General features: G+C 40.5%; 1 protein-coding gene across 4 annotated transcripts in view; it reads left to right on the top strand.

The window, feature by feature from the left end:
• LOC105467073 (catenin alpha 1) overlaps positions 1 to 22,728 on the top strand; it is a 178,127-nt gene that overhangs the window by 45,702 nt on the left and 109,697 nt on the right. For all 4 annotated transcript variants that reach the window (XR_011624652.1, XM_071098350.1, XM_011716416.3 and 1 more), the window contains exons 4-6: positions 7,741 to 7,907; positions 8,457 to 8,576; positions 20,624 to 20,893. Coding sequence is in view for 3 of the 4 variants with exons in the window: in XM_071098350.1 (XP_070954451.1) it covers positions 7,741 to 7,907; positions 8,457 to 8,576; positions 20,624 to 20,893 (557 nt within the window). In the remaining variant the exon portion in view is untranslated. The remainder of the gene's footprint in view (positions 1 to 7,740; positions 7,908 to 8,456; positions 8,577 to 20,623; positions 20,894 to 22,728) is intronic.

Below are 22,728 nucleotides of genomic sequence, written 5' to 3'. Positions count from 1 at the left end.
GACAGGGTCTCACTATGTTGCCCACACTGATCTCAAACTCTCTGGGCTGAAATGATCCTCCTGCCTCAGCTTCCCAGAATTCTGGGATTATAGGTGCTACATAAAATTGAAAATAAAGTAGAAAATAATTCCTTTAGTAGCCCTTGACTTTTCCTCCTGGTAATGGGCCAAATTCTTTTTTTTTTTTTTTTTTTGGAGATGGGGCTATCTGTCACCCACATGCTGGAGTGTGGTAGCACGATCATGGTTCACTGTAGCCTTGGCTTCCTGGGCTCAAGTGATCATCCCATCTTAGCCTCCCAAGTAGCTAAGACTATAGGTGTATGCCCTCATGCCTGCCTATTTTTTTTTTTTTTTTTTCCTGGAGACGGAGTCTCGCTCTGTCGCCCAGGCTGGAGTGCAGTGGCCGGATCTCGGCTCACTGCAAGCTCCGTCTCCCGGGTTCACGCCATTCTCCTGCCTCAGCCTCCCGAGTAGCTGGGACTACAGGCGCCCGCCACCTCGCCTGGCTAGTTTTTTGTATTTTTTAGTAGAGACGGGGTTTCACTGTGTTAGCCAGGATGGTCTCGATCTCCTGACCTCGTGATCCGCCCGTCTCGGCCTCCCAAAGTGCTGGGATTACAGGCTTGAGCCACCGCGCCCGGCCATGCCTAGCTATTTTTTCTTTATTATTTGTAGAGATGAGGTCTCACAGTGTTACGCAGGCTGGTCTTGAACTCCTGGTCTCAAGGGTCCTCCTGCCTGGACTTTTCGAAGTGCTAAGATCACAGGTGTGAGCCACCGTGTCTGGTCTTAGGCCAAATTTTTGAAAGAGCAGTCTTATTTATAACTTTGTATTACCCTTGAAGTCTGGTATGTGCAATTCCCAGAAAGCCACTCGTCTTCTTCATCGTCTTGTGCCAGCCACATTGGCTTCCTTGGCCTTCCATAATCTTTTTAGATCTTTGACTTGGTGTTCCCTCTACCTGGAATGCTGTTCCTCCAGATAGCCACATTATTCCTGTGATTCCTTTGTCAAGACTGTTTTCAAATCAAATGGTATTTTTTCAAGGAGGCCTACCTTGATCCCGCTATTTTAAATTGTACCTTACACCCCTTTTCTCTGTCCTCCTTTCTGTCACTGCCCCTGACCCTACCCCAGTACTATTGTTTATTGTCTTTCTCTCCCACTAGAATGTAAGTTCCCTGGAGCCTGGGATTTTTTCCTGGCCTGGTTGGTTCATTCCCTGGAGCATTTAGAATAGTGCCTGGTTCATAGAAGGTGATCAGTAAGCATGTTTTGAAAGAGGCGTGAATGCTCTTGAGGGTTGCTGTTGAATAGGTGAATACTGATGAAACACAATGAAGACCTTTTCTCTGTCTTCTGAGCTTGTTTTACCTAGTATCAATCCTTTCTACCAACCCTATTTTGTCTCCTAGTGCTGCAAGGCACTGAACTAGGCATTTTACAAGATATTTTAAGTGACATTCACAGCAGGTATTCTACATGTTGTACAGAAGAGGAAACAGACTCACAAAGTCTAGTTGCGTAGCTGGCAAGTGGCAAAGCCAAAACTTCAGCCTATATCCAGCTCCAGAACCTGTGCTCTTTCATGTTACTGCATTCAATACTGTTTTTTTTTTCCTTTTTGTTTATTGAGCTATAACTCACATACATAAAATTCACCGTTTTAAAGTGCACAATTCAGTGGTTTTTAGTATATTCATTAGGTTGTGCAGCCATCACCACTGTGTACTTTCAGACATTTTCATCATCCCAAAAAGAAACCTGGTTTTACCTATTACAAGTTAGTCCTGATTCTTCTTACCTCCTTCCCATTGCCCAGCAAGCATTACCTTCTGTCTCTATGGATTTGCCTATTGTGGCAAATGGCAATTTTATATAAATGGAACAATACAGTATTCTTTCACTGAACGTATGTTTTGAAAGTTCATCCATGTTGCACATGTATCAGCACTTCATTTTTTCTTACGGCTAAATACTGGATAATGCCACATTTTGTATGTCTGTTTTCCAGTTGGTAGGTGTTTGGTTTCTTTCTGCTTTTCAGCTATTATGATTAGTGACACCGTGAGCATTCATTTATAGGTTTTTAGTTGTGTAGCTATGTATTAGGTTGGTGCAAAAGTAGTTGTGGTTTTGGTCATTTAAAAAAAAAAGTAATGGTGAAAACTGCAGTTATTTTTGCATCAACGTATATTAGTCTGTTCTCACATAGCTATAAAGAAATACCGGAGACTGGGTAATTTATAAAGAAAAGACATTTAATTGGCTCAAGGTTCTGCAGGCTGTACAGGAAGCATAGTGGCATCTCCTTCTGGGGTGACCTCAGGAAGCTTCCAATTATGGTGGAAGGCAAATGGGCAGGTAGGCATCTAACATGGCAGGAGGAGGAGCAAGAGAGGGCGTGGGAGAGGTGTCACACACACCTTTAAACAATCAGATCTCATTAGAACTCATTCACCATCACAAGAACAGCACCAAGAGGTTGGTACTAACCCATTCATGAGAAACCGCTCCTATGATCCACTTACCTCCCACCAGGTCCACCTCCAACAATGAGAATTACAGTTTGACTTGAGATGTGGGCAGGGACACAGATCCAAACCATATCCACCTAGCGGTGGAATTACTGAGTCATATGATAATTCAACATTTAACACCTTAAGGAACTGCCAGATTGTTTTCCAAAGCAGATGCACCTTTTTACATTCCCAACATTGGGATATGAGAGTTCTAATTTCCCCATATTCTTGCCATTTGCTATTATCTGCCCTTTGTATGATAGGCATCCTACTAGGTATGAGGTGATATCTTTGTGTGGTTTTGATTTGTATTACTTGATGGCTAATGAGGTTGAGCATCATGCTTTTCATGTGCTTATTGGCCATTTCTAAATCTTCAGATGGGCACCTGTTTAAATCCTTTGCCTATTTTAAGTTGGATTATTTGTCTATTTTTGTTTGTTTGTTTGTTTGTTTTTAAAGAAGCCAGGTCTTGCTATGTTGCCCAGGCTAGATGCTAACTTCTGGGCTCAAGCAGTTCTCCTGCTTCAGCCTCTCAAGTAGCTAGGACTGCAAACACATGCCACTGCAGCCAACTTAAAAAAATATGTATATTTAGTATAAGAGTTCTTTATATATTCTGGATACTAGATCCTTATATATAATTTGCAGAAAATTTCTTCCATTTGTGGGTTGTCTTTTTACTTTCTTAGTAGTGTTCCTTGAAGCACAAAATTTTAAATGTTTTTATGATGTCCACCTTATCTGTTTTTTGTTCTGTTGTTTGTACTTTTGGTGTCATAGCTAAGAAACCATTGTGAATCAGAGGTCATGAAGTGTTATCTTCTAAGTGTTTTATAATTTTAGTTCTAACATTTAGATTTTGATCAATTTTGTAAGTATATGGTGTGAGATAGGGGTCCAACTTAATTCTTTTGCATATTGCACTTGTCTTAGCACCATTTGTGGACAAGATCATTCTTCATTGAATATTATTGGCACTCTTGTTAAAATCGGAATATATTTCTGGGTTCTCAGTTATAGTTGATTAATCTCTATGTTTACATTTGTTTTGATTGACTAGTTTTCTCTTACAAGTCTGGCCTTCTCGTTTTTGACAGTCTTGGTTCTCTTTATTCTGTTTCTTTTATTACAGAATCTTCCTCTCCTTATTCCGATGTCCACAGTCTCGAGGGTCCTAACTTTTTTTTTTTTCCTAAATCTTTCCCAACTCGTGTTTTCATACAGCTCTGGCTTTCTTCTCCCACTCAGAAAGGCCCTATGCTTGCAACCTTTAAAGAATCTACTGTGCTTAATCAAAGGTGATCAGATCTTTTGACCCCTGCCTTTGTAATTTACTACCACTCTTTTCTGGGCTCTCACTGTAGCTTTCTGATCCATGTCTCTGGTTAGGTTTATTGTATGTACTTTAGACAGGTTAATCCTGTGTACTTTGACTTCCCTTTGGTTGAGGGAATTGAATTCTGTTTGTCTACGGCCTTTCTACTCTTATCTTCTGCTTCTTTTTTTTTTTTTTGAGACGGAGTCTCGCCCTGTCGCCCAGGCTGGAGTGCAGTGGCGCGATCTCCACTCACTGCAAGCTCCGCCTCCCGGGTTCAAGCCATTCTCCTGCCTCAGCCTCCAGTATAGCTGGGACTACAGGCGCCCGCCACCGCGCCCGGCTAATTTTTGTATTTTTTTAGTAGAGACGGGGTTTCACCGTGTTAGCCAGGATGGTCTCGATCTCCTGACCTCGTGATCCGCCCGTCTCGGCCTCCCAAAGTGCTGGGATTACAGGCGTGAGCCACCGCGCCCGGCCATCTTCTGCTTCTTCTAAACATATCCCTTTCTCCTCAGACTAGATAATTCAAACTAGATATTATGCCTCTAAGCCTAATTAATATATGAATTATATATTAATATATAATATATAAGCCTTCTTATTGTATACCTTAGCATGATAAGTGGTTCTACAAAGAGCGTAAATACTGGCATTACAAATCCCAGCTCTGTCATTTACTAGTTAAGGTGGCAGGGATTAAGTTAGTTAATCTGTATAAGCTTTAGTTGTATTATTTATAAGCAAAGATTACTACCACTTACTTTCTAGATGGGTAACAGAATTTTAAAGATACGTGTAGTGCCGTAGAGTAGATAATTTAAATAAATGTTGGACTTTTTTTTTTTTTTTTTTTTTTTGATACAGACTCTCTCTTTGTCGCCCAGGCTGGAGTGCAGTGGTGCAATCTCGGCTCGCTGCAACCTCCGCCTCCTGGGTTCAAGTGATTCTCCTGCCTCAGCCTCCTGAGTAAGGATTACAGGCTCCTGCCACCATGTCTTTGCATTTTTAGTAGAGATGGGGTTTCACCATGTTGGCCAGCCGGGTCTTGAACTCCCGACCTCAAGTGATCCACCGGCCTCAGCCTCCCAGAGTGCTGGGATTATAGGTGTGAGCCACAGCACCCGGCCAGTGTTGGACATTATTATGTTACTGTTCCTTCTGCTTGAGGTGGTAACTCCCTTAACTCTGCTGCCCACATCCTTCCTCTCCTTTGAGGGATGGGTTCATTTCAGAGTACGATACCTTCCATAAAGCTGTTGCTGGCATTTCATTTCTTCCCCAAACTGGTTGTTAGTGCTTCCTCCTTGGAATTCCCATGACACCTTGTGTTTTCTTTTTTGTAGCTTGCATGTTAAAATGCCACATAATTTCTTAGTGGTCAGATCCATCTTTTCTGGATAAGTTATTTGAAGGTGGGGATGGTATGTTCAGCTTTGTGTTTTGAAAGTGGATTTGTTTGTTTTTAGTTTGTAGCAAGTGCTAAATTAGGTGAAGTTCTGCTTATTATATAGGGTCAACATCTCTTGCTTGTTCTCTTGTTTGGTAATAATACTGTTTAAGACTGTGTATTTACACACACACACACATATATATGTATTTTTTTTTTTTTTTTTTTGAGATGGAGTTTTGCTCTTGTTGCTCAGGCTGGAGTACAGTGGTGCATTCTCAGTTCACTGCAACCTCCGCCTCCTAGGTTCAAGCGATTTTCGTCCCTCAGCCTCTCGAGTAGCTGGGATTACAGGCACCCGCCACCACACCTGGCTATTTTTTTGTATTTTTTTTAGTAGAGACGGAGTTTCATCATGTTGGCCGGGCTGGTCTCAAACTTCTAACCTCAGGTGATCCACTCACCTCGGCCTCCCAAAGTGCTGGGATTACAGGTTTGAGCCACCACTCCTGGCCTAAGACAGTATTAATATTTTTTTTAAGGCAAATATCTCTTTCTGCAAGGAGTTGCAGAGAAATTCTTCCCTGAGTAAATAGTTTTCTTAAGCATATTTCCATAGCACCTTGTTCACAAGGCTATTTAATTTTGGGTGCATTGTAATACTCTATAATTTGTGAACCCTTCGAGACCAGATGCCTTGTCTTAACTGGCTGTTAATTTTTTGTCTGCCTCCCTCCATAGAGCTCCAGTAGGGCACAGCCCTTGATAGGTGCTCAAACATTTGTTGAACAAATAAAAGAATGAATGAGCTCCATCTTTTAAAATACCATAAGATATCAGCATTAATGTTACGAATCCACATAATGATTGCCATATGTCTGTGTTTTCCTGAAGATATAAGAGAGAAGACTGTGTTAGATCCAGGAAAGCCTTTTAACTGTAATTCATTGAAAGTTTTTCAGGCCTGACAAATATGTGGAGCTTTTCTTTACTCTTAGAATTATACAGTGCTTCTAAGCCTAATTAATATATGCATGTGAGGCAATTTTTTTACCCCTCTTCTGCTTGTGTTGTGCATCCAATGATGATAGCTAGGAGAAATTTGATAGGTCTGTTGAGAAATAGCTAGACTTCTTGAAAGTGCCTTAAAAAAATTCATGGAAGACATGAGAGAGTGAATGGCTTTTAGACTTTAATGTGAACTGAAGTGGGCTTGCTCAGCCAAAGGAGGAGGGAGTAATTGCTTTTCCAAGATTCTAAAGATAGTCTCCATACAGGCCCTATTTGTATAACCAGTGGACAAGACACAACGCTGGCCCTTTATAGCTGTAAGAAAAGAGTGACAGTGGGCACCGTAAATAATTTTAATAGACACAAATGACAGAAAGTGTAAGTTCCACAAGTTTCTAGGAAATGTTATAAATTCTTAATTTTTTTTTTTTTTTTAAGAGACACGGTCTTGGTCTATCACCCAGGCTAGAGTGCAGTGGTGCAGTTATGGCTCACTGCAACCTCAAACGCATGGGCTAAAGAGATCCTCCTGCCTCGGCCTCACAAAGCGCTGGGATTGCTAGTGTGAGCCACCGTGCCCAGGCTATAAATAAATTCTTGAGCTCAGGATTGTATAAGTTGGATATTCCTGTTAACTATAGTAAAATCTATTTTATATGTTTTTAGCTAGTTTCAAAAAAATTGTAGATACAGTACCTCTTCATTATAGAAACTTTTTATAAGTACCAAATATGTAAAGAGGCAGTGTGTAACCCCGTGATAACTATTATTTGCCTTTTGACTCCAGTCTTTCCTCTGTATTTAAAAAGAAACATACATTTATAATTTCATTTGTTTCTGCTTAACATTTTTCATATCTATAAATATTTTCATAATAGTCATTTGTAGGCTACACCATAATTTACTTTACTAGATGCTTATTGTTGAGCATTTGAGCTTTCGGTAGTGTTCTGCGAAGGAAAGGAATGAATCAGTGGCTGAACTCTATTTTCACATACCGATGAGTCTCTGTTATGGCTGTACACATTGCATAGTTGGGATGATTAATGAAGTGTGGTGGTTCTGCATAATTGTTGCGGTTCTGCATAATTGTTGCCCTGTTTCTGTATTCTATGGATGTGAGGGTAGATTGCATTAGATAAGCTTTTTTTCTCCCGTTCAAATCTTGAATTTTTCTTCTTTTTTTTTTGATACATATAATGCCCTTTTTTGGAAAGGAGCATTATTAGATCAAAGGGAAATATTTTTAAGCCTCTTAATATGTAGTACCAAGTCACTTTCCAGATATTTTGCTTTCACCAGCAATATATGAAGGTGCTTTTTTAAGTGATAGCTATAAAACAAAGGAACAGCAAACAACAACAAAAATGAAAACTCTTAAACTAAATTTGTGCATGAAATATACAAAGATTGGATTATTTTTATATTTTTTAAAAATGTAGATCAGTTATTTGAGTTCATTGTTGCTGAGTTTGTTTTTCATTCTGTAAAACAGGTGATTTGATGAAGACTGCTGCGGGAGAGTTCGCAGATGATCCCTGCTCTTCTGTGAAGCGAGGCAACATGGTTCGGGCAGCTCGAGCTTTGCTCTCTGCTGTTACCCGCTTGCTGATTTTGGCTGACATGGCAGATGTCTACAAATTACTTGTTCAGCTGAAAGTTGTAAGTATACAGGCCTATGTCTGTAATTTGTTCTATCACAGGAAGATCGCTACTGGCCTTCCTTAGTTCAGCATTCCTTAGGATTTAGTTTGGTTTTGAATTTGGTTTATCTCAGTCACCAGAGATATTTTTGTTTAATTTCCACTTATTCCTCTAGTCCAACTATGTATCATCCTGGCTCTGTTGAGAGCCAGTGTTGTCTAAAATGAAGAACTTGTAGCAAAGATACTGTTTTGTCTCCTTCCCTTTTCCCAGTAATGATTAAATCTTTCCTTGTACTAGTAGAGTTCCGGAGTTGAGAAAACCAAGATGCATTAAATTTTGTACTTTAAGGTAGAGGCCAGTATTAGTGTCTTTCCCACTATGAAGCTCCTGTGTGATTGCTGTTGAAATGTTAGAGGACCATGCAAACTCAAGAGTGCTAAGTTTGGATTGCTTCTTGAGCAGCTGTTAACAGGAATGAAAATTTCTAGGATGCCATCTTTATTTACAGACTTACATTCAGAATTTTTGGTTTTTGGGGCCTTTTTTTTTTTTTTTTTTTCATAGGTGGAAGATGGTATCTTGAAGTTGAGAAATGCTGGCAATGAACAAGACTTAGGAATCCAGTATAAAGCCCTAAAACCTGAAGTGGATAAGCTGAACATTATGGCAGCCAAAAGACAACAGGTACAGTCATGATTTGGGGATATATTAAAGTCGTTTATTTTACTGTCTAGAGGGAAAAACTCATTCTTTGTGTTTTCTGAAAGTACCATTACCTACCTTCGCCAATATAGTTTCATTAAAACATTTAAACTAAGGTGTCTTTTCAGTATTGTGCTCTTAATAAAGTTATAATTACATTGCATTCATGTTATGTTCCTATTTTAATTCTTGTGAACATTTTATCTTAAGTAGCTTGACAACTTGTGATGAAGGTAGTGTCTGGAGAGGTAATAGGTCTTTGTGTATTTAAGGATTAACCTGAGTTAGTGGTGCAGTTTTGTTCAGATTTTTAATAAAACTTTAATCCATTCAAACATACTGGAATTGTCTCTGTATCAGAAAGTATCTCCATACCTTGCCCCACCAGCTCCATGTCTTGTTACTTTTTAACTGTTTCTTATTGTTATTAGTAGTTTCCGTTGTGTGGCATGAGGATCAGTGTTACTTTTCCAAGCTCCAGTAGCCCTTTGACCCTTTGGCATTTTCACTGTTGGGGTGCTTTGAAACCTTTCCTGTGCCCTTGCTGTTGGACGCTGTGTATTTTAGGTGTACATTCTTCAGAGAGGATCCATATATTGCTATCCGTCTTCTTAGACGTTTCATAGTCCTGATCATGCTTATGGTTTAAATTCTTATTTTAAAACAAGCCCCAAGAAGAAGAATTGTTGTTGTTAGCTAATACCTTTATCAGTTAGGATACTTTGCACTGGAGTTTGCAGAAAACCCAACTTCCAAACTGCTTGAAAAAATGGGGGATTTATTTTCTCAGTAATGGTAAGTCCTGAGTTAGGCTAAGTGACTTCAGGGTTGTTAAATATAAGGGCTTTGCAGTATCATCAAGGATCCAGGTTCTTGATATTTTTCATCACTGCTGTCTTCAGTGTGCCTGGCACTGGGTGGCTGCAGAGGCTCTGTGCATGACATTTGCACATAATATGTCCAGTGAGAACAAAAAGGACTGTTTCTTCCATATGTCTCTCTTTATAAGCAAACAATCTAGAAGCTCCTAGCAGACTTGTCCTAAATCTGAATTGTGCAACATGCCTATTCCTCAGTTATCCCTGGCAAGAGGAAAGGAGTCTGCCTGACTCAGAGTAATCCAGATCCACCTTCTGCTCTTGCTTAAGGGGTAGCCTTAAGACCCAACAAAACACCCAGCGAAAGGTCTGACAGGTAGTGGGAAGTTGGGTTGGGAGTGGGAGTAGGGAATGGATTTGGGTAGGCAACCTGCTATGACTGCTACAGACTTTTTTCATTGCGACAAGATGGTTGTTAGTAAATACTTAAAAGGGGGTCTCACTCTGTTGCCCAGGTTGGAGTACAGTGGTGCCATCATGTAACCTCCATTTCCCCAGGCTCAGGTGATACGAATAGCTGGGACTATAGGCACAGGACACCACACCTGGCTAATTTTTGTATTTTTTATAGGTACAGGATTTTGTCATGTTATCAAGGCTGGTCTCGAACTCCTGGGCTCAAGAGATCCTCCTGCCTTGGCCTCCCAAAGTGCTAGGATTACCGGCATGAACCACCATGGCTACCCAAATACTATTAATGTTTAATATATGACAGCTTTTTTGGGGACTTCTTAGTCATTTGGTTATATTTACATTAATATTAAAAATCTATGCCATAGGGTTGAGAGGATTCAATTAAATAATATATGTACAGTATTTAATACAGTGCCAGGCACTAAGAAGGCCCTTCTCAGGAGACAATTGGTGAATAATAGTTTATTGCTTTTATTTCAAGTCATAAGATATGATCAGACTAACTGTATATATGAGATCCTGGTTTTGGATTTCTAGTGCTTAAGATTATACATGGTAATATATATAGCTAGGTTGGTATGCCTAAGTTAGTGTAGGCTCAGTGTGCCTTTTTTTTTTTTTTTTTTTGAGACGGAGTTTCGCTCTTGTTGCCCAGACTGGAGTGCAGTGGCACAATCTCGGCTCACCACAACCTCCGCCTCCCGGGTTCAAGCAATTCTCCTGCCTCAGCCTCCCGTCAGTGTGCTTTTATAATTTATTTTTGTGTTAGCTTAGTCTCCATCATATAAATTACAAGTATCTTTTCTTTTTGCTGGAGCTAATTGATCCTGAGAATAACTTGTTTAATAGAATGGTCATCCTATAAATGTGGCAAGCTGGCCAAATTACGTTCACAATTTATTTTAATTAATGGTTTTGACACAAATTCTTGTTTGAATATGTGAAGTAAATATTAAGTTATATTTAAAAGATACAGTTTGGCAAATAGTCCTACTGGTTTAAAAACGTAGTCTGATCTTGGTGTATGAAGACTGACTATTATGTAGACGAAATAAACATTAAGACTGCCATTATTGTGCGTCATTGCAAAATGGTGGAATAAATAAATAGATGGTGTTTTTTTTTTTTTTTTTGTGGTGGTGGACTCTCGCTGTCGCCCAGGCTGGAGTGCAGTGGTGTGATCTCGGCTCACTGCAACTTCCACCTCCTGTGTTCAAGCTATTCTCCTGCCTCAGGCTCCCGAGTACCTGGGACTACAGGTGCCTGCCACCACACCTGGCCAATTTTTTTGTTTTGTAAGATGGGGTTTCACCATCTTAGCCAGGCTGCTCTTGAACTCCTGACCTCGTGATCCACCCGCCTCAGCCTCCCAAATTGCTGGGATTATAGGCATGAGCCACCACGCATTGTCTGGAATTTTATATGCTGTTCAAGAAACTTACTAGAAAGTAATGCTACCTGACTTGTTTTTTTTCTTCCAAAGCCAAATACTTCTCAATGCCTAAGTTTTAATACCTTGTGCCATGCATCTGTGACGAGTTCCTTGAACATAATCCCTTATGTATTTTTTCATGTATTTTTTTAAAAAAGTAATAGCAAATGCCAAAGTTTTCTGAAATAAGATGTCACAGAAATATTGGAATTATTATATACATGCTGGATAATCTTCTGTTTGCCCTTCCATATTGTTTCCCACCCTTGTTTACCCTGTTCTCTGCCCCAGGAACCTAACCTGCCTGGATTTCATTCGTGGACTCCTGCTTGGGCTTGGTGAGTGGGAGCCACCAGCAGGAGGTCAAAGGAGATACAGAGTGATGCTATGTCGTTACCCTCAGGCCTCTTTCCTGCTGGGTGCCCTGGGTTGCTAAAAGTGATGCCTTTCCTGTCTGGTGGCATTCTCTACACATCTTGCTCCCTGGTTTTGGTAACTGCTGCCTCCTCTTGTCCCTTCATGCCTAAGTGTCCTACCAGCTTTGTAGTTTCTCTGTATTTTGCCCATACCTTTGTATAATAGCATAGTCTCTAAACTGCCTTTGAGTCACCTGATTTGATTTTACTTACTTTTTTCTGCCAGGATTTTGAATGATACGTATTCCCATTTTCTTGGGTTTATAGTAAGTCATGGTCATTTGTAGTTTTCTTTGGGCCTAATTCTTTACACTTAGCCTCCTAAAAGAGAATTCACTGAGTAGACTGGTTATGGGCTCCTGTGTGCCCCCTGTTCACAAAATGGCCTTTTATAGACTTGGGCCTTGGTGTATATTACAGTAGACTAATGCTTTTCTTGGAAATTAAACAAATACTCATTTTATCCAAAGGGCCCACCCAGCCTGATGGAAACTTCATTCTTTCTTTTGGGCACTGTCCACTGGCCTCCTTTAGTAGAATTTATTCCTCCTATTTAACTGTATATTTGTATCTGATAACTGAGCTTTGGCTACCTGCCTCTCCCTACTACCCTTTCTCACTTCTATGAGTCAACTTCCTAAGCTTCCATATAAGTGAGAACATGTGGTATTTATCTTCCTGAGCCTGGCTTATCTGACTTACCATAGTGTCCTCTAAACTCATCCATGTTGCTACGAATGACAGAATTTTGTCTTTTTTAAATGGCTAAATAGTATTCCGTTGTGAATATATGCCACATTTTGTCTGTTGATGGACACTTATGTTGATTTCATATCTTGGCTATTGCGAATAGAGCTACAATAAACAAAGCAATGCACGTCTCTCTTTGACATACTGATTTCCTTTCCTTTGGATATCCAGTAGTGGGATTGCCGGATCATATAATGGTTCTATTTTTAGTTTTTTGAGGAAATTCCATACAGTTTTATGTATTTGGCTATACTGATTTACATTCCCACCATCAGTATATTAGAGTTCCCCTTTCCCAGCTTTTTTTTCCTTTCGTTTTGCTAATAGCCATTCTAACTAGAATGAGATGATACCTCTTTGAGGTTTTGATTTGCTTTTCTCTGATCATTAGTGATGTTGAGGATCTTTCCATATACCTGTTGGTCATTTGTATGTCTTCTTTTGAGAAATGTATGTTTAGCTCATTTGTCTTTCTTTTTTTTTTTTTTGAGACGGAGTCTGGCTCTGTGGGCCAGGCTGGAGTGCAGTGGCCGGATCTCAGCTCACTGCAAGCTCCGCCTCCCAGGTTTACGCCATTCTCCTGCCTCAGCCTCCCGAGTAGCTGGGACTACAGGCGCCCGCCATCTCGCCCGGCTAGTTTTTTGTATTTTTTTAGTAGAGACGAGGTTTCACCGGGTTAGCCAGGATGGTCTCGATCTCCTGACCTCGTGATCCGCCCGTCTCGGCCTCCCAAAGTGCTGGGATTACAGGCTTGAGCCACCGCGCCCAGCCTTGTCTTTCTTTTTTTTAAGACAGAGTTTTACTGTGTCACTCAGGCTGGAGTGCAGTGGTGCAATCTCGGCTCACTGCAACCTCCACTTCCCGAGTTCAAACGATTCCTGCCTCAGCTTCCTGAGTAGCTGAGACTACAGGCATGCACCACCATACCCAGCTAATTTTTGTATTTTTAGTAGAGTCAGGTTTTCACCATGTTGGCCAGGCTGGTCTTGAACTCCTGGCCTCAAAAGTGATCTGCCCGCCTTGGCCTCCCAAAGTACCTGGATTGCAGGTGTGAGCCACCGTGCCCGGCTACTTTTGCCCATTTTAAAATCAGATTGAGTTTTTGCTGTTGAGTTGTTTGTATATTCTGGATATTAATCCCTTATCAGATGAATAGTTTGCACATATTTTCTCCTGTTCTTCAGGTTGACTGTTCACTCTGTTGATTGTTTCCTTTGTTGTGCAGAAGATTTTTAGTTTATATAATTCTTTTTGTCTATTTGAATATAACATTCTGCTTTTTCCTGGCCTGTAGGGTTTCTGCATAGAAATCTGCTGTTATTCTATTGGGGATTCCCTTTCATATGACTCGATGCTTTTCTCTTGCTGTCTTTAGAATTTTATCTTTGTCTTTGACTTTTAACAATTTGACTATAATGTGCCTTGGGTGTACAACTACCCAGTAACTATAACTACTTTTTAAATTCAGTCTCTTTGGGGACTTTTTGGATCTGTGTGTCCATATCTCTCCTTAGACTTGGGAAGTTTCCAGTTGCTATTTCATTAAATAGGTTTTCTATGCCTTTTCTTTTCTCCTTCTGTAATTCGCATGATGGGAATATTGGGTGATTTAATGCTATCCCATAAGTTTTGCAGGCTTTTGTCACTCTTTTTCATTCAAGTTCTAAGATTTTCTTTTTCTTGATGAAATCTTTTGAAACTTTCTATTGTATTTTTTATTGAGTTCTTCCTTGTTGTTTTTCATCATTATGAAATCATGCGTGATTTCTGTTGGGTCTTCTTCATGCTTTCTTTTTGTTGAATTTCTCATTTATATCCTGATTTTGGTGAATTTTTTATCTGTCTCTCTTTTGAGTTTCCTTACGATAATTATTTTATTTTATCTTTTTGAAACAGACTTTTGCTGTCATCTGTCGCATAGGCTGGAGTGCAGTGGCGTGATCTTGGCTCATTGCAACCTCCGCCTCCCAGGTTCAAATGATTCTTGTGCCTTAGCCCCACCCCCACGCCCCCGCCCCCACAACCAAGTAACTGGGATTACTGGTGTGAGCCTCTGCATCTGGGCCAAGATTTTAAATTCTTTTTCTGGAAGTTTGTTGATTTCCCTTTTTTTTTTTTTTTTGAGACAGGGTCTTGCTCTGTTGCCCAGGCCAGAGTGCAGTGGCATTTTCTCGGCAGTCTCAAGTGATCCTCCCATTTCAGCCTCCCAAACTGCTGGGGCTACAGGCATGTCACACCCAGCTATTTTTTTTGGCGGGGGAGGGGAGGGGTGGGTAGAGATGGGGTTTTGTTACGTTGTCCAGGCTGGTCCCGAACTCCTGGGCTCACATTGACTTCCGTTTCATTGGGTTCTAGTATTAAAGAGCTATATTCCTTTCTTGGTGTCATATTTACTTGCTTTTTCATGTTTCTTGTGTCCCTGTTTTGACGTCTGTGCATATGGTGGAACAATCACTTCTACAGTCTTTTGAATGGGTTTTATAGAGACTTTCCCTTGCAGTTGGATTTTAGTATGCTGGTTGGGGAGTGTGTGTTGACTCTGTGTCCATTAGGAGCAGTAGTACAGTCTTCATGCAGCTTCTTCACCTGTGTTCAATGTTAGCAGTAACTTTGGGTGCCTCAGTTGCCTAGGCTGTAGAAGTTTGTGGTAGTTGTAGTCTTGTATGTCCTTGGTGTCAAGGGTTTTTGGGGTCTTCCTCTTCTTGTTTTTCCCACAGTAGGGAGACTTAGCTGAGGGGATCACTGTTTGTGTCAGGTATGACATAATGTATAAGCAGCTGCTGTGGCACTGGGTTCTAGGTACAGGTGCTCGGGGCAGCTGTGGGGCTGGGGTCCCAGGCTCAGGGTTTTGTGAACTTACTGTGGCACCTTGATCTTGGGATGTATTGGGTACCTGGCTTTGTTCTCTCTGGCAGAGTTGGATGTCAGTTGCCTATAAATTCAGGATCTTTGAATCTGAGGTATCCCAGTAGCTTTGGACCAGGGGCCTAGGTTGAGGTTATGATTCTTCCCCTAGGGGGCAGGGCACAGCATTGGTGCAACTTGGGAAGAAGGGATGCTCTGGAGGTTTGGGCCTAGGGAGCAGGGTATATGTAGCTGCAATTTGGGAACCTGAGCCAATAGGGCTCAGTGGCAAGTTGGAGCCCAGAGGCTGAGGCACCATGCAGTAGTGACTCTAGGCCCCTGGATGGTGGAGCTTGGCAGTATCCTAGGCTCTGTGAAGCCAGGTGCAACAGCAGCACATATCCCAGAATGGCAGAGCACAGCTGTTGTGTGGGCTCTGGGGAGGGGAGGGAACAGCACAGTGATTACTCTGCAAGGAGAGGAGTGTCTCAGCAGTTCACACTCTAGGGGATCCAACTTTAGGGAAACAGAATACTAGAGTTGTTTGGCCTGTAGGGTGAATGTCTCTGCTCAGCCACTGAGCAGAGTTTGTTTCCCTTGGATGCAGGGTATTATGTCAGCTCAGCCCTGGGATGCTCAGCTGGTTCAGGGCACCAGTTCCCTAGGGGGCAATGTGCTGCTTCAGCTCAGGCCTGGTGGGCTTGAATTTTCTGGACAGTCCAGGCACAGATTCCTTGGGATGCAGGGCACTTCTGCTAAAGTATATGGATACGTGACTGCTCTGGGTGCCATTTCCTTGGATGCAGGGCACTGCTTCAGGTTGGGCACTAGTGTGGGGTGACTCCTCTGAGCGGTGAAGGTACTGTTTTCCCTGGAAGGGGAGTGATACTATTTGGATTTATGTCCCCACCCAAATCTCATGTCTAATTGTAACCCCCTTTGTTGCAGGAGGGGCATGGTAGGAAGTGATTGGATTGCAGGGGCGGGGGTGCAGGGGGATTTCCCCCTTGCTATTCTTGGGAGTGAGTTCTCACAGATATGGTTGTTTAAAATCTCCCCCTTTGCTCTCTTCCTCCTGTTCTGGCCACGTAAGACATGATTCCTTTCTCTTTGCTCTGTGCCATGATAGTAAGATTCCTGAACCATCCACCGCCAGCCATACTTCCTGTACAGCCTTCAGAACCATGAGCCAGTTAAACCTGTAAAGGTAGTCCTTTATAGCAGTGCAAGAATGGGCTAATACAGGGAGAGAAGAGGGATAGATGGAGTGGCTTCCTCTCTCCTTGGCCCCATGAGTAAGGGTATAACAGTTGCTTGCAGCTTGGGGATGTCTGCCCAATTGGTCGTGACAGTTTGTTGGTGACTTAGCCTTGGGGATGAAGGGAAGCTGTGGCTACTCATACCAGGAGCGAGAACACTCCAGCCATGGTTCCATTTCCAAGATGGTATAGTGCAGTAGTTGCATGGGCTGTAGAAGGCAGGTCACAGTGTTGTCCCCTTCTTGGAGGGAGCACAGCAGTGTGAACTCTAGGCAACTCCCTCAGCTGGGCTTAGTGCCTGTGAGAACTGCAGGGACAGTGGTGAGGTCTGTATGTGTCCAGGGTGTTGATGGGGGTTGCTGAGATCCTCTTGCTTACCTCCTCACAGTGGGGAGGTTTGTCCTGGTTCCCAGGTGATCCTGGTTGGGGTATAGGGTGGTGAAGGCCTGGTGTTTCCTTCTGTTTTCCATGTGGCCAGCCTGAGTTTGTCACCAGGGTTTCTGTAACTCCTCTGATGCGCTCTGGTGCTCTCAGTTATTTTTATTAAAATGTAGTTGTTTAGTCGTTTCGGGTGTTGTTTTGAGGGGGATGAATGCTAGGAGCTGCTAGTTGGCCATCTGATGTCACTGTTTTAAACCCTTTGTAAACATAAACTCATTTAGTCTTCACAAAATAATGTGAGATAGATACTATAACTGGTTGCATATTAATTTTAATAGAGGTTATATAATCTCGCAAGGTCACTCATCTAACAAGTGGTGGAGCCAGGATTTGAACCCAGGTTGTTTGGCAGCAGAGGACAGAGATATGTGTTTTAATTGTTCCTACAATCACTACTGCCTAGCACATTGCCTGGATATAGTGGTGTTCAATAAATACTTGTTTAACAACTGAGTGACTAAACCACTTTGCTGTACCGGAATTGGATTCTAAGTGTGGCGCTAATCAGTTACTTTCTAATTAAGTGTGGCTGGAATATTATTTGCTGACTAGAAGTGTTGAATTTCCATTAGCTCCATGCCGTTATTTGACTGTAAGTGTAAAAGTGACGGCAGAAGTAAGGATGGGTTGGCATCAACCCTAGGTCCTGTGAGAAGGACCACCTCTGCCTCACATTGTCGACTCTGGCTTCCCAACATGCTAGTGATGTGATAATGCTTTGATGCTTACATTCCCTCCATCTGTGTGCAGAGAGCTTATTGAGGTATTTGATGAGAATGTAATGCTTCTTATTTATTACCTAGTCTATGAATTCTTGCCTTTTGTGATTATTTTTTCTGAAAAGTTGGACACTGAATAGTAATGTTATTGTCAGTGTTTTATTTGTAAATAATTTGGACTGGTTGGATTGTTTGACCACGGACCCTTTTTTTAAGTGTAGCCATTTGTATCCAAGAGAAATCTATGGCTGTAATTTTATATTGTTAAGAGAGAAATGAGAGGAAACTTTCACTTGAATTTTTAGCTCTTGGTTAGAGGCAGTGTTACAGATTGCTTAGAAGTTAATTTCTATTTCTTGGTCAATCCATGGGATATCATTCAGATTACATTGAAAGCAGTTCTTTGACTGTTCCTGAGTCTGCTTGAACCATCACTGGGTTGGTAAAGTTGGGGATTATGAAAGCTAAAGTAGACCAAGTGACTCTATTTTCATAAGTAATCTATTATGTTGCTTAATAGGTCAGTTTCCTCAGTAATCTGGATTACTTATTGGCATTATATATGTTGAAAAGAATACTTTTAATCATTATGCTTATTACAATAAATAGTGGTGTACTGTGATAGTGTCCGTTTTCTTTATGTAACAAAATCTAATTTCTTTGTGCTAAGTCAAGAGCAGTTCTAAAGAGAGAAAAAAGAACACTTTAGCAGTCAGGACAAATGATGGTATTTCATTATTATTTTCATCATAGATTAAAATATATCCCTCATACTTTGTAAATAGAAGTCTGTCACAGTGTGATGAGGGCAAGACATTTAGAAAATGGCGCACAGAACATATGCACCAGCTATTTAAGCATAATGGTTAACCCTGGCTCCTTGTTATAACTCAAGTCTTGGAATGATTACCAATTCTCTAAATCCACAGGGTCTTGCTTCTGAATATTTAGCCTAATGTAGCCTTTGGAAAAGTAGAAGTTGGTAATACCATATCAGGCAGTGGCTTAGGAAAGTCATGTGTTGAATAGTAATTATTGCACCTACTAACTTGAGATGACCGTAAGTCTCTTTGGTAACTAACCTTCATAAGAAGCTATGCTGATCTAGGTCATAGACACTTAGGAGGAATGCCACAGCTGATTGCAAAGCATTTTTATAAAACAGTAGACAATTTAAGTGCTTAAAGGCAAATGCCTTCCTAGAAAACTTTTAGAGTCCCTCAGATTGTGGTGACGGCAAGACATTTAGAAAGTGCCACACAAAACATGTGCACCAGCTGTTTAAGTGTAATGTTTAGTCATAGCCCCTTGTAGCCTGAGTCTTTAAATGATAACTGATTCTTTAAATCTACAGGGTCCTGTTTTTGAATGTTTAGCCTAATGTACTGTGTTACAGGGCATTTGGAGTGCTGTGAGCTATTACTTGCAAATTTAGATTCCAAACGAGAAAAGAATTCTAGGAGGAAAAGTAAGCTGTCATATTATACAAGGTTTGAATGAAGATGCAAACCTAAATATATACTGAGATGAAGTTTCAGAAAAAGGAAGCCAGTTTGGTGTCTCTAATGCCTAATTAGGAACTCATCTAGAAAGATGAACCACTAAATAGCTAAGTCAGATGGCTAATTGAGTAATTGACTTTGTCCTTTCTAACTTGGTCAATTTTCCCTTACTGTTTACACATGTAATACTCAAAATGTTTAAATTTATACTTTAAGATTTAGTTGATGACATTAATGTTGACATTTTAATGTGTAAAATAGAGTTGGGCTACCATTTGGTGATCATTTAGAGTTACCACCTGTATTCTTCTTCTGTGGTGGTGATCCGCTTTTACTAAAGCCTTTTTTTTTCCCCTTCTGAATAATGTGAGTGAAAGGAGGATACCAGAAATACCCACTTCCCATTCCCATCTTGCTTATTTTTGGCATCACTTATTTGTCACTTAGCATATCTACTCAGCCTACCAAGTAGATGCCATCATTAGTGGAAATGATGCCAAGGACCTCAAATCCTTCTTACTACGGATTATAATTATGGGGTAGAAGAAATGGAAAAAAAAATAGTTTAAGACTGTTTCTGTACAGAGTATTATAATCATCGATTGGGGCTATGAAGCACATATGCCTCAACTTTATGGCCTAGTGACCTGTGAACTGTTCAATGTACTGTGTAAGAAAAGTATGGTTCTGTGTCCTAAAGTGGTCTTTGGTGTGGTGAGGGGGAGAGAAGGAGTTATGTGCTTGTGAGAATGGCCTTGCCATATCCTCACCTAGTTATGTAGTTCATATATACCTGTGGCATCCTGTCCCAAATTTCACAAAACTCTTATAATAAAATGGTGTAACTTAATAAAAAATAATCCTCATAATAAGTCTTAACTCTGTTTGAATTTACCTCTTCATGATTTTTCTATTTTTGGTTGGTATAGGTACATATATCTATATAGAGTTGTAATCAAGATGTTAGTTTGTTTTGTCTTTTATTTAATGCCTTATTTAGTTCTGTGCTAAGTACTTTACATACATTATCCCATTTAATCCTCAAAACGATGATAAGAAAGGTACTATTACTGCTTTTCTTTGACAGAAGGGGAAACGTAACCCCGAGGGTTTAAAATAAGGTCATAAAATAGCCAGGAGAAAGTAGAGGTGGGGGCAGGGTGGATTCAGATCTAGGTCTGTGTGATTCCAAAGCTCAGAATCTTACCTGCTAAGCCATACTGCCTTGTTTGTGATTGACTCTCAACTAGATTAATGAAAATAATATGTCTAATTAGTAGAAATTCTAACTTTTCAGCATTTACCGACAAATTTTTATATGAGTAGAGCCCATATAAAGAGTGCTCCAATTTCTTGTTTTATTTACTCTTGTAGGAATTGAAAGACGTTGGCCATCGTGATCAGATGGCTGCAGCTAGAGGAATCCTGCAGAAGAACGTTCCGATCCTCTATACTGCATCCCAGGCATGCCTACAGCACCCTGATGTCGCAGCCTATAAGGCCAACAGGGACCTGATATACAAGCAGCTGCAGCAGGCGGTCACAGGCATTTCCAATGCAGCCCAGGCCACTGCCTCAGACGATGCCTCCCAGCACCAGGGTGGAGGAGGAGGAGAACTGGCATATGCACTCAATAACTTTGATGTAAGTTATGCTTGGGCGGAAATTTCCAGCTCTTGACCATCCCCCAAAAGATAAAAGGTGTCTGGGGAAAAGTGATCAAGGCTTCTGATGATAGCTCAATTTCCACTTAGATCTGTAATCTAAGTCAAAATAAATTATGAATCATCAGTCTACTTGATTTTAACTTGGCCTAAAACATTTATTTTTATTTTTATTTTTAGTTTGAATTAAACTTCTGGATACTTTTATGTAGCTTGCGTTTCCTATGAGGTCATTCTTTACTGAGGATATGAGTTTGGTTCATTTCAACCAAGATTTTGACCTTCTGGCAGATGTGAAGCTATGGTAGATACAGAAACAAAGTACACATAGGGTCAGCTCCCTAGAGGTTCATGGTCTATTGGGAGATAAAGAAACATCATAAGTGACTGCAGCAAAAGTACCATCATTCTAATCTTTCTTGTCTGCCTAGATATACTTCTTTTCAATGACTAAATTGGAATAATGAACAGAAATTTAATCATGTGGAAGCAAATTTGGGATTAAAATACTTTCTTAGCACAATATCATAATTACTTTTCATAAATGATGCTCTAGGTCTGTCCTGTGTACACAACTCTAAGGGTTAACTTTTTGGTGGGTTATGTGTTCTTAATTCCTACCCACAATGCCTCATGGCTTCCAGTAGATGGCAGCAGTATAAGTTGGGTTTTTTTTTTTTTTTTTTTGGGCTTTAAAAGTAACTGTTGGGGCAAATTAAAAAAAAAACAAAAAACAAAAACAGAAATTGTGTTCCAGGTGACCAGGATCCTTTCATAAAGTAGGGATGCTATGAAATATAGAATTAAAAAATACAATGGAGTGCATTTTGTTTTTAAGTTTTTCCTTGCCTTTACGTTTTCTTTCTTTTGCCACTTTACTTTCACTTAGGTAGTTGATCCTTGTTGATATGCATGGCTGATTTAAGACTTTTCATAAAGCAAGAAGGCAGTGTTAAGTCTAAAGATCATGGTGTTAGAACTCAGTTTTTACCATGGAGCTTTAAACATTAAAGTATTTTATAACAAACTCTTACGGTGCATGTTAAAATTTACTAGCAATGTTGTTTTTCCTCTCATCAAAATTTGGCAGTATTAGGTATCTTTCAAGGTAGTAGCACATTTTGCCCTAAGTTGAATAGTATCTACCAGAAACTGCTTAACTTCTCAGGGACATTTAAACATTGTAAAATGAGGGTTTGTTCTAAATGATCTCAGGTCTGTTGAGGCTCTGTTACTCTTAAAATTCTGTACCATTCATTTCTCATTTTTATTGGCCAGAAAGCATTTTGTATTCAGTTTTGACCAGAGGAATCCTGTAATAACCTAATCTTACAAAAAATGATCAGCTAAAATGTAGGTTAATAAATGAACGGAAGGTATTGCATATTCAGTTTGAAAATTGAGGGTTCTTTGGAAGGGAAGGAAGAAATGCATACTTATTGGAAAAGGGCAAGGTTTTGGTAGAAAAAATTTGGCATTTAAGTTGAAATCAATAAGGACATAGTCTCTGTAAAAAAAAAATTAAAGCCATAATATTTGCACAGACATTTATCAGTGTGAGGATAAATTATATCAAGTGGAGGAATTGGAGGGAGGCCAGTAGCTGCTGTCTTGAGGATGCCGATGTTTCACCTTGTACCTATAGCTTACTTGTGACCAGACCTGACTAAGCAGTAGAAAAGCTGGATGTAAGTGGAGTCGGGCAGGAAGGGGAGACAGAAAAAGGATTTATTCTTGTTGGAGCAGTTCTTCCTCACAGCGTAGCTTTTTGGGAGGATTGCTATCATCTCTTACAGAATACTAGAGGTCTTTGAG

This window comes from Macaca nemestrina, chromosome 6, assembly GCF_043159975.1.
Source record: "Macaca nemestrina isolate mMacNem1 chromosome 6, mMacNem.hap1, whole genome shotgun sequence".
NCBI classification, from domain to species: domain Eukaryota; kingdom Metazoa; phylum Chordata; class Mammalia; order Primates; family Cercopithecidae; genus Macaca; species Macaca nemestrina.
The sequence above is the reverse complement of the archived record's forward strand: the minus strand, read 5'-3'. Positions and strand labels throughout refer to the sequence as shown.